The sequence below is a fragment of the Bombina bombina genome, chromosome 3 (genome assembly GCF_027579735.1).
Source record: "Bombina bombina isolate aBomBom1 chromosome 3, aBomBom1.pri, whole genome shotgun sequence".
In the NCBI taxonomy this organism is placed as follows: Eukaryota; Metazoa; Chordata; class Amphibia; order Anura; family Bombinatoridae; genus Bombina; species Bombina bombina.
The window spans coordinates 327,234,493-327,246,036 of record NC_069501.1 but is presented as its reverse complement, the minus strand read 5'-3'; the positions used below and the strand labels follow the sequence as shown (position 1 = coordinate 327,246,036).

General features: G+C 40.5%; 1 protein-coding gene across 1 annotated transcript in view; it reads right to left on the bottom strand.

Moving 5' to 3' along the window:
- Positions 1-7,556, bottom strand: part of LOC128653249 (CD99 antigen) — a 200,299-nt gene extending 192,743 nt beyond the window's left edge. Inside the window, exon 1 of the mRNA XM_053706437.1 lies at positions 7,316-7,556. Coding sequence (XP_053562412.1) covers positions 7,316-7,376 — 61 coding nt within the window. The 5' untranslated portion in view covers positions 7,377-7,556. The remainder of the gene's footprint in view (positions 1-7,315) is intronic.
- Between the last annotated feature and the right edge of the window lie 3,988 nt (positions 7,557-11,544).

Genomic DNA, 11,544 nt, shown 5'->3' with positions numbered 1-11,544 from the left:
CACTTTTGTTTTAACCTATTAGATTGTTTGATCAGCAATTTAATGTGACTAATCATATGTAGGAATACAGCTTTGATTACGGCGTAAGCTAAAACATGTCAGCTGTACCAGTCTGACAGCCTTTTACTTCTCCTTTTTGCCCTGATTTTATACTTGCCTGTGAGCAATATACTAAAAAACGTGAAGTTTAAACTATAGTCAGTGCTCCTGATTTGTTGGTTATTGGCCTGGGAGCTTGTCTGAGCGAGCATGGATGCATTGTATTCTCCAATGTCTACCTTTCCTCTCCCTTGCCTTTGATGGGATGCCCGCCGCATCTATGATTGATGACATCACCAAGGAACCGCTGCACACGGCAGATACCAGGGGCGTATTAAGGCATAGGCCAACGAGGCCGGTGCCTAGGGCAGCAGATTTTTAAGGGGCAGCAGAATTTTGAGTCCCTAGGGCCACTCTACTGAACTCAGGGCCGGGTGGCTAAATCAACCAATTACAAATGACTTAAATGGCTGGCCCGGATATTGCTATCCTATGGGATTGTATGTGGGTGCGCATGACGTGGTGACAGTGGAGGCGGAGCTCACTTGCGCAGCCTGGCCTGGACTGAGAGGGAATGCGGTATTCATCCTGGATCCACCGCATGATTGAGACTGACACAGACTACACAGTGCAGTGTGCACTACAAAGTGACCACTGTAAAACAGCATATGCCTTTCTCCCTTCAATACATCTTCATTAGGCATTAAAATACTTAAACGGATTAGTCACTAAATACTTGTACATTTACTGTTTGTCTATCTGTGATACATGTAAAGAATAAGTATTTATTGCTGAATCTATACAACTATGTGACTTAAAACAAAACTGAAAATATGTTGTATGCATTTAATACATTCAGAAACAATACAAGTATATACTTTATTATGATTGTATCATGTGACTTTATCCCCTAGGATACAATTCCTAAATCTATCATAACTACTGTTGTATTTTTTAAGTACTTTTAAAGGCCAGTTTGTATATTCATTACATATTTATCATAACTGTCAATCACCAAAGAAGATGTTTAAGGTTAAACAACTACCTACTGACAAACTATCATATATATATATATATATATATATATATATATATATATATATATAATCCAAGAAAAGGCAGGCACTCTCCGTTTATCAATCCACAAAATTTTACTAAGTGACGTTTCGGGGTTTCACCCCCGTCCTCAGACTTACATATCAAGGATGGGGGTGAAACCCCGAAACGTCACTTAGTAAAATTTTGTGGATTGATAAACGGAGAGTGCCTGCCTTTTCTTGGATTATGTGTACCTACAGGGAGTGCAGAATTATTAGGCAAGTTGTATTTTTGAGGATTATTTTTATTATTGAACAACAACCATGTTCTCAATGAACCCAAAAAACTCATTAATATCAAAGCTGAATAGTTTTGGAAGTAGTTTTTAGTTTGTTTTTAGTTATAGCTATTTTAGGGGGATATCTGTGTGTGCAGGTGACTATTACTGTGCATAATTATTAGGCAACTTAACAAAAAACAAATATATACCCATTTCAATTATTTATTTTTACCAGTGAAACCAATATAACATCTCAACATTCACAAATATACATTTCTGACATTCAAAAACAAATCAGTGACCAATATAGCCACCTTTCTTTGCAAGGACACTCAAAAGCCTGCCATCCATGGATTCTGTCAGTGTTTTGATCAGTTCACCATCAACATTGCGTGCAGCAGCAACCACAGCCTCCCAGACACTGTTCAGAGAGGTGTACTGTTTTCCCTCCTTGTAAATCTCACATTTGATGATGGACCACAGGTTCTCAAAGGGGTTCAGATCAGGTGAACAAGGAGGCCATGTCATTAGATTTTCTTCTTTTATACCCTCTCTTGCCAGCCACGCTGTGGAGTACTTGGACGCGTGTGATGGAGCATTGTCCTGCATGAAAATCATGTTTTTCTTGAAGGATGCAGACTTCTTCCTGTACCACTGCTTGAAGAAGGTGTCTTCCAGAAACTGGCAGTAGGACTGGGAGTTGAGCTTGACTCCATCCTCAACCCGAAAAGGCCCCACAAGCTCATCTTTGATGATACCAGCCCAAACCAGTACTCCACCTCCACCTTGCTGGCGTCTGAGTCGGACTGGAGCTCTCTGCCCTTTACCAATCCAGCCACGGGCCCATCCATCTGGCCCATCAAGACTCACTCTCATTTCATCAGTCCATAAAACCTTAGAAAAATCAGTCTTGAGATATTTCTTGGCCCAGTCTTGACGTTTCAGCTTGTGTGTCTTGTTCAGTGGTGGTCGTCTTTCAGCCTTTCTTACCTTGGCCATGTCTCTGAGTATTGCACACCTTGTGCTTTTGGGCACTCCAGTGATGTTGCAGCTCTGAAATATGGCCAAACTGGTGGCAAGTGGCATCTTGGCAGCTGCACGCTTGACTTTTCTCAGTTCATGGGCAGTTATTTTGCACCTTGGTTTTTCCACACGCTTCTTGCGACCCTGTTGACTATTTTGAATGAAACGCTTGATTGTTCGATGATCACGCTTCAGAAGCTTTGCAATTTTAAGAGTGCTGCATCCCTCTGCAAGATATCTCACTATTTTTGACTTTTCTGAGCCTGTCAATTCCTTCTTTTGACCCATTTTGCCAAAGGAAAGGAAGTTGCCTAATAATTATGCACACCTGATATAGGGTGTTGATGTCATTAGACCACACCCCTTCTCATTACAGAGATGCACATCACCTAATATGCTTAATTGGTAGTAGGCTTTCGAGCCTATACAGCTTGGAGTAAGACAACATGCATAAAGAGGATGATGTGGTCAAAATACTCATTTGCCTAATAATTCTGCACTCCCTGTATATGCTGTGCACCCCGGACATTAATTGAGAGTGCTATACTTTATGACTATGTATGTATGTATGTATGTATGTATATGTGTGTGTGACCAGAGTGAATGCAAGCCCTGGTGAACATCTACTTAAAAAGACATTATTTTTTTTATTTTTTACACCCTGCCCCCAAAATATTATGTCTAAAAAAAAAGGCCTTAAACCTGGGTTGGGATGGGGGGTGGGGGGGGGGGCAGTAGAGTTTTGAGTGCCTAGGGCAGCACAAAACCTAAATACGCCCCTGGCAGATACAGAGGGTTTGTCATATAGTCGGAGCCATTGCATAGCATCTCGTTTGTTGGAAGGGCCCATGAAGTATTCCCTAAATGTATGAGTGAGCGTTTTCATTTTGGGAAAAAATCTCAATGTGACACAGCATTTCTGAGTGTTTTCTAGGGATATTCACACCCCTTGTTGGCGATATTAAAGGGAGAAGTTTGAATCTCTGCATGTTAATGATGAAGTTTGTCTTAAAAGTATACACACCCAACAGTCTGACTTTATATCTGGTGCCTAAACATTACAGATTCAATTCGGTTGCAAAAACCATCAAGTTGTTTTTCTCTTTGTTTAAAAAAAAAAAAAGAACACTTTAAAAAAAGCACATGTTTTTTGTGAATGAATGTAAGGCTATCAGAATAGGAAGTGAACAGCCACAGATCTCAATGGAGCAGAGAAGCATATGAGCCATGTCTGTGCTATGATAACATCAGTATGTGATACGAAACATGATACGCGGGACACGTGCAGCAACTGGCAGGGCATATGAATGGGGGTGAACCTTTCAAATTAAAACCGTGTCTAATAAACAGATGCAAGCGGCAGATTATGTACTATATGGCAGCAGTGTTTTGCAACAATATTTGTAGCTTTCTTTAACAATGTTGCAAAACACTGCTGCCATAGAGTACTAGACACGTGCACACAAGAGCTTTAATGAGTCTACCTAGTTTTACTCTTCAATGCTGTACCTGAATCATGAAAGTTTAATTTTGACTTTACTGTCCCTTTAAGGAATGTCTAGATCATGTAATAAAGTACTAAGGCAATCTAACATATAATGCTTTTTATCAGTAAAACAAGAAAAGCATACAACATCAAAAGTTGTCTCATCACCTCTGCTGAAGCCTGTTAGGTACAAATATGTATAACAGTAAAAGATCCAGCAGAAGAGCCCTAAGGTGCATGCTGTGAGTAGCCACTGGCCAACTTCCCAGTACAAATCCAATAAAAATATAACAGCAGCTCCTTAATTCAATCAGTTTATTGAAGAGACCGGTATACAGGTAGCAACGTTTCGGGGACACGCCCCTTAATCATGCACGATTATGGGGAGGTACAAATATGTAACAGGGTTAGGAGTAACAGCTGCGCTTCCAATTCTCTTACTGGGAATCCCACAATTTTCATAGTGAACTTACAGGGAAAGTGAGCAAAATAATGCAAATATGTTGCAAGGTTGTGTTTTTTTTTTTTTTGTTTGTTCTTTTTGGAAGGGGGGGGTCCTATGCACAATTAAACTTGTAGTAAGCAAGTGACTATGTTCCAGGAAGATGACCCAGAAATACAAAATCATCAAGAAAGGGACATAGGAGTTAATGTCTCAGGTCATTGCAGATTTTTGCAATGCAGGTACCCAAGGATGAACACCAGCAAAGAATAATAATAATAATAATAATAATAATAATATTTACACCTACAAGGGGCATTAAAGGATTTGAAACTCATGATTCAGATAGAGAAGGCAATTTTAAAGAAGAATTTCCAATTGACATCTACATTTTTCTTCTTTCTTTTGGCATCTTGTTTAAACGCAGGGACGTATGCTCAGGAGCCAGCCCATCTCTGGAGCACTATATGGCAGCAATTTTGCAAAACCATCCATTTGCAAGGAGCACTAGATGGTAGCACTATTTCCTGCCATATAGTGGTCCAGATGCCTACCTAGGTATCTCTCCAACACAGAATATCATAAGAACTAAGCAAATTTGCTTAGAAGTAAATTATTTTATTTATTTTTTGTTTCAAATCTTTCATTTTATTTAAGAGTGGAAATTGTGTAGCACACTTTTTTTGTTATAACTAATAATATCCCTTCCAAAGGCTGCTGCAGAGTGCATCCTATGCAGAAATAGGAGTTTTTTTGTTTGTTTTTTAAAGTGATGGTAAATCCTAGCGTTTGTTAAATGCTAGGATTTACCATTGGAACAAATAAAGGGGACTTTCATTCATGAAGTATAAAATACTTCATTCTGAAAGCGCCTTTATTTGTTTGCAGCGTTCACTGCTTTGAGCTGCTAAGGCAGCCCATGGCAGAACGCCATTTGCCCGAGAGGTGACGTTTCCAACTCTTAGCCAATAGCCATGCAGGAAATCTGGCTTTGTGCTGGTCCCCATGACTGAAAGTCCCTTTTATTTGTTCCAATGGTAAATCCTAGCATTTCACAAACGCTAGGATTTACCATCACTTTAATAGGATGTCCAATCCAAACTATGGAAACCTAGTTACAGACAGAAATTAAGGCCGTTTAGGTTTTAATTTCCCATCCTGAAACCCAAGGGTATGGGAAACTCTTGCATCAGATGTCTGGGATATAATATTCTCTAAAGTGATATTATAAAATGTAAACACAGAGCAATAAATTAGTCAAATAAATTCCCTCAACACTCCTGGCAATGCTACCTAAGTTTGGATAATACAAAAATTAAAAAAAAAAAAGTATAAAATATGGATACTATTCACCCATTTATCAAAAAATAAATAATCTTAAGAGGACAGTAAAATCAAAATTAAACTTTCCTTGTCTGATAGAGCATGCAGTTAAAAAAATAAAAAAATACCCTTCTACTTTACTTTTATCTAATTTGCTTTGTTCTTTTTGTATCCTTTGTTGAAAAGCATGCCTAGGTAGGCTCAAGAGCAGCAATGCACTGCTTGAAGCTGGCGATTGGTGGCTGCACATATATACATAATTGGCTCACCAGATGTGTTCAACTAGCTCCCAGGAGTACATTATTGCTTCAACAAAATGATACACCAAGAGAACTAACCGAATTTGATACAAGAAGCAAATTAGAGAGCTGTTTAAAGGGACAGTCTAGTATAAATTAAACTTTCATTATTTAGATGAGACTTGTAATTTTAATCAACTTTCCAATTTACTTTTATCATCAAATTTGCTTTTTTTCTCTTGGTATTCTTAGTTTAAACTAAACATAGGTAGGTTCATATGCTAATTTGTAAGCCTTTGAGGGCTGCCTCTTATCACATGCTTTTTAAATCTCTTTTCAACACAATGAGACAGAAAGTACACATGGTCCATATAGATAACACTGTGTTCAGGCACAGGGGGTTATTTAAGATTTAGCACAAAACAATGTTAAATTTAAGACAATAGATAATAAACAGTCACAGTCATGTGATCAGGGGGCTGGAAGAAGGTTCCTAGATACAAGGTAATCATAGAGGTAAAAAGTACATTAATATAACTGTGTTGGTTATGCAAAACTGGGGAATGGGTAATAAAGGGATTATCTATCATTTAAAACCATAACAATTCTATGGTAGACTGTCCCTTTAAAAATTGTATGTTCTGTATGAATCCTGAATGAAAAAGTTGGGGTTTACTGTCCCTTTAATCCAGTTAGTGTGTCTGCAGTGAAGGGCCCGCTCTATTGTTAACACCAGGGAATGTTTTGCGAGTGCCAGGTCTTAGTTTTTAGATCTAAATGTTCTTGCAATGTGTAACTGCATGTTTAATCTATGTAGAACTGCCAACAGAATTTACAGTATGTTAAAAAGCGATCTGGTTTGTTTTGATTATAAACTACAGCAATATATAAAAAGGACTAGATTTGGATCTGTTGTAAGAAACAAGCAAATATGTTTAGCATTAAAAGAAAAACTACACAACTGGGTAGTAAATAATTTATACATTGCAGTCACTTTGTCTGTGTAAGATAAATACTTTTGTTTATTAAACATTTACACTGCCTTCTTCGGTCTAAATTGATCTAAAATCATAAGCTATGTTTTTTACGAAGCTGCAGAACATGAGGACTGCGAATATGAAGCATCAGCAAGCACTACCTTGCAGCCCCACCCAAATATAGATGGCAATGAGACAAAACAAATTATCTACAGACTGCAGAGATACAAGGCCATGTAATAAAGCAGATGGACCATTAGTGCACAGCACATACAGTATATTAATAGAAAACACACAACTGTTGTCAGCTGCTGGAACACAAGTAGGGAACTTGTTCAGACACCAAGTTAATGGAATCTCTTATTAGTCACTTTAAGTAACAAAAGCCCACCTGCTACTAAACCATGCATTATTAATCACTTATTGTAAGCATAAATAGGGCTAAATGAGTTAATTGGCTTCCCTTACCTCTGATTTGTACTGCAGCAAAGGCCAAGCAGAACAGAACTGCAATGCTCCTCGTGATCATGTTTGTTTACAAGAGGAATGTTAAAAATCGCACAAACTTAGACACAAACTCCTTCTTTTGTTGCCGGTTCTGGTGTAAGTCGCAAAAGCCTAACTAAACGACTTATCCAGTCACATTCATGCGACTCTACAACTGCCTGCAGCAAGGTATACACCCTGTTCTCAACCAAAGTCTTTAAATAACTTTCCATTCCCCCTGTACCGCTCCCCTCCCAAAATGTGCCCATCAGCTGGAATGGACCAATGAAACAGCAGCATAACTTGCAGTAAACTCCCCACCCCCTGAGTTCAGCACTGTATGTACATAGCAGTTCTGTAACAAGACACTGGCAGCAGCAGGGTGTTATTACATAAAAAGCATACGGGCAGAGCAAGCTGCTCTTGTGGTGACGGAAGGGTTAAGGGCGACGGATCAAAACGATGCAGACAGTTGCTGCACAAATGTGTTCTTATTGTTTAATTTCTAACGGTTACACCTTATTTGTATTTGAAACTCCAAGGGAAAGATGAGACTGACATTGCAGGGTAAAAAAATCTAAATTATTTTTTCAGCCATAAAAAAATATTTGACTTCACAGCTTGGTATGGGGGTTTAGATGAGGACTACAATTCTACCAAAATACTGCAGTAATTGTATCTCCTGGAACAAAAGGGGAGCCATATTTCTGGCTGCAAAATAAAAACATTTTTTCCCATAGACTTTCCCTATCAGCTCTGCTCACGTGCATAGATACATTGTATGAAACCTTCCGCCTATACAATTCAGCAGGATTTTATACATTTGTACCTATATGCTTTACATTGAATTAAAGGGACATGAAACACATACATTTTCTTCAATGATTCAGATAGAGCAACACATTTAAACAACTTTCCATTGTACTTCTGTTATATAATTTGTTTAGTTTACTTGGTATCCTTTGCTGACAATAATACCTGGGTAGGCTTAGGAGCTGGGAGCTAGTTGCTGTTTGGTTGCTGCAAATATATGTCTATTGCTATTGACTTAATTATATGTTCTGATAGCTCCAAATAATGCACTGCTACTCCTTCAAAAAGGATACCAAGAGAATGAAGCTGTTTAAAAATGTTTAAAAAATGTATGCTCTATCTGAATCTTCTGTATAGCACACAGTGCTGATAGACCCTGCCGGTACCTGCTGTATAGGCACACACTGCTGAGAGACTCTGCCAGTACCTACTCCTGTATAGGCACACACACTGCTAAGAGACCCTGCCGGTACCTACTGTATAGACACACACTGCTGATAGACAGTGGCGTCACTAGGGGGGTGCGGTTGCAGACCGCACCCTGGTGACACCCCCACATTAATGTCAATGACATGTTTTTTTTTTCCATATGCTTGTGCCTTGTCCACCCCCGTCCATGCTAAGGCAGATGCGGGGGAGGGGGGTGTTCAGCACACCCAGGTACAGTGATATAGGCAGCCTCAGTAGGGCAGACAGGGTTTCCAAACTAAGCTTCGCGCTTTACAGTGGCGTCACTAGGGTTGGTGTCACCCGGTGCGGTAAGTTATGGTGTCATCCCCCCCAGAAAGCAGACACACACAAACACAAAAACACAGGCACACACACATACAAACACTCAGACACACTCAAACACACTTAAAAACACACACAAAAACACACACAGAAAAACACTCATACACACACACAAAAACACTCAGGCACACATAGACATAAACACTCAGATACACACACAAAAACACTCAGACACACACACAAAAACACTCAGACACGCACACACACAAACACTCAGACACACACACACACACAAACACTCAGACACACACAAAAACACTCAGACACACACACACACAAAAACACTCAGACACACACACACACAAAACTCAGACACACACACACAAAAACTTAGATACACACACACAAAAACTCAGACACACACATACAAAATATGTAATCTGCACTGCATTAATTATAAAGCTCATGCCTAGAGCTGCTCCCTGGCTCAGCAGAGCATCACATGAAAGATAAACAGAGCACTCTAAAATAAATCACTAAAAGAAAAGGTTTAGGCAAACTATGAAAATTCTGCTCTCTGACTCTGTTCCAAGTCTGTCAGTGCACAGCCCCGGGCCACATGCCTACCGCTTCTTATGGCCAATCACCTCTGCACTCTGCCCACCCCCAGACACCCGCCCTCCCATCCTACCACTTCAGTGTGCACTTAGTGTACCGTAACCATACCGGTCTGGTGGGCATCATACGTGACTTCTTCACTTTAGAGACAGTGTCAGAGAGTCATGCGGTCAGGTGCCAGGCATCCCCCTCATGATTTCCCAGTTCCCGTTTAGAGAGACAGCACAGCAGTGAGTAACTCCACTGCTCCACACGTCACTGAGCAGTGAGCACAGATAGGCAGGCAGGTTTATGCTAGCAGCACAACTTTGCATGCCCCACGGCACGCCCACAACATTCATAGTGAAATTGGGCAGGGGAGGAGCAAAGTACAAACAAGCAAAAGCAGCCGGGAAAACTATTTGTGGAAATTGCAGCGCTGGCTCAAGGGGCAAAAAAATTAAGTATCTACAATTTCCCCAGTCTCACTAATGTTCACAAATGCTGGCCCTTCTAATAAAAAATTCTATGCTTCTCTACATTGTATTTCTTTGAATTTCAATAAAATTTAAAAAAAAAAAAAAAATTCTGGTGGTGTCACCCCCTGGAGGGTGTCACCCGGGTGCGGCCCGCACCCCCCTAGTGATGCCACTGACACTTTAGATTTAGTGACATCACTGAACTGCACGTAGGCTATAGCACAGTGCTGCACGTGGGCTTTAACAGTCCAGTCTCAGTCTGAAGGATGTGATTATGAAGGAGCTGAACCTACCCCTTTCCCAGTCCGGTGCACCGGATACCCAGGTGGTGTATTGTGTTAAGGAGATGGAGAGGGGAGGCTGGTCTGAGGGCTCAGTCTGAGCTCCCGGTGAGTTATATCTCTAAGGCATTTAGTTAAAATGAATGTCAATTTTGAATGCTAAAGTGCCCGGTTTTTAAAAATTCGATTAAAAACAGGGGCACTTTAATTCATCAAAATTTACATTTCACTCCTCTTGTGAAAAAAACTTACCTTTTAATCTTCACAGCAGCTCCAGCTTCCTCCGGTCGTTGCAAGCCATTTCTGATGTCAGAAATGATGGATAGGTCATCCTCCAATCACGGCTTCCCCCCTGGGGAATCAGTGTCTGATTCAACGCCATTATTGGAGGAAGCTGGATTCCTCATTTTAGACCCAGGAAGAGGCTTTGCGACGTATATATGTGTGTGTAAAAAGATTGATATAACGGCACACTATTTAGGTAGAAAATGGATAGTTACAATCCAGGGGATATTATCCCAGCCTAAAATTCCTAGAAGATCTATAAATAAATGTAAATGTAGACGTTTAAAATATAGAAAAACACTAAATGTAGACGTTGAAAATATAGAAAAACACTATCCTTCCATACTGAGAGGAAGCTCAGATGAACCAAGTAACGACCTGTTTGTTTCCAACGCTTTTAACCTTTTAGCAGTTACTGAAACCTGGCTATCTTCCTCTGACACTGCTTCCATTGCTGCTCTCACTCATGGGGGTCTTCACTTTAGCCATACACCTAGGCCAGGTGAGAGACATGGTGGCGGTGTTGGCATCTTACTCTCCCCCTCCTGCTCCTATCAGTACCTATCTCCATTTCCATCTCTCTCCTTTTCTTCCTTTGAAGTCCACTGCATCCGCCTGTTCTCCCCCCTCTCTCTCAGAGTGGCAGTTATCTATCGCCCCCCTGGACCAACCTCCCAATTCCTTGAAACTTTGCTGCCTGGCTTCCTCACTTTCTCTCTAAAAATACACCTACCCTAATTCTGGGGGACTTCAACATCCCTATTGACAACCCATCTGCCCCTGCTGCCTCTAAACTTCTCTCACTCACTAACTCCTTCGGCCTCTCACAATCCACCCTATTCCCTACCCACCGTGATGGACACTCTATTGATCTGGTATTCTCCTATCTCTGCTCTCTCTCTGTTGTTGCCTGTCGACCATTTCCCATCTATGACCACCATCTGCTCACCTTTAATCCCAATATAGATGCTAAACCTACTTCCCCTTCTCGCCCCCGCACCAGTAGAAATCTGCACATTGTGGA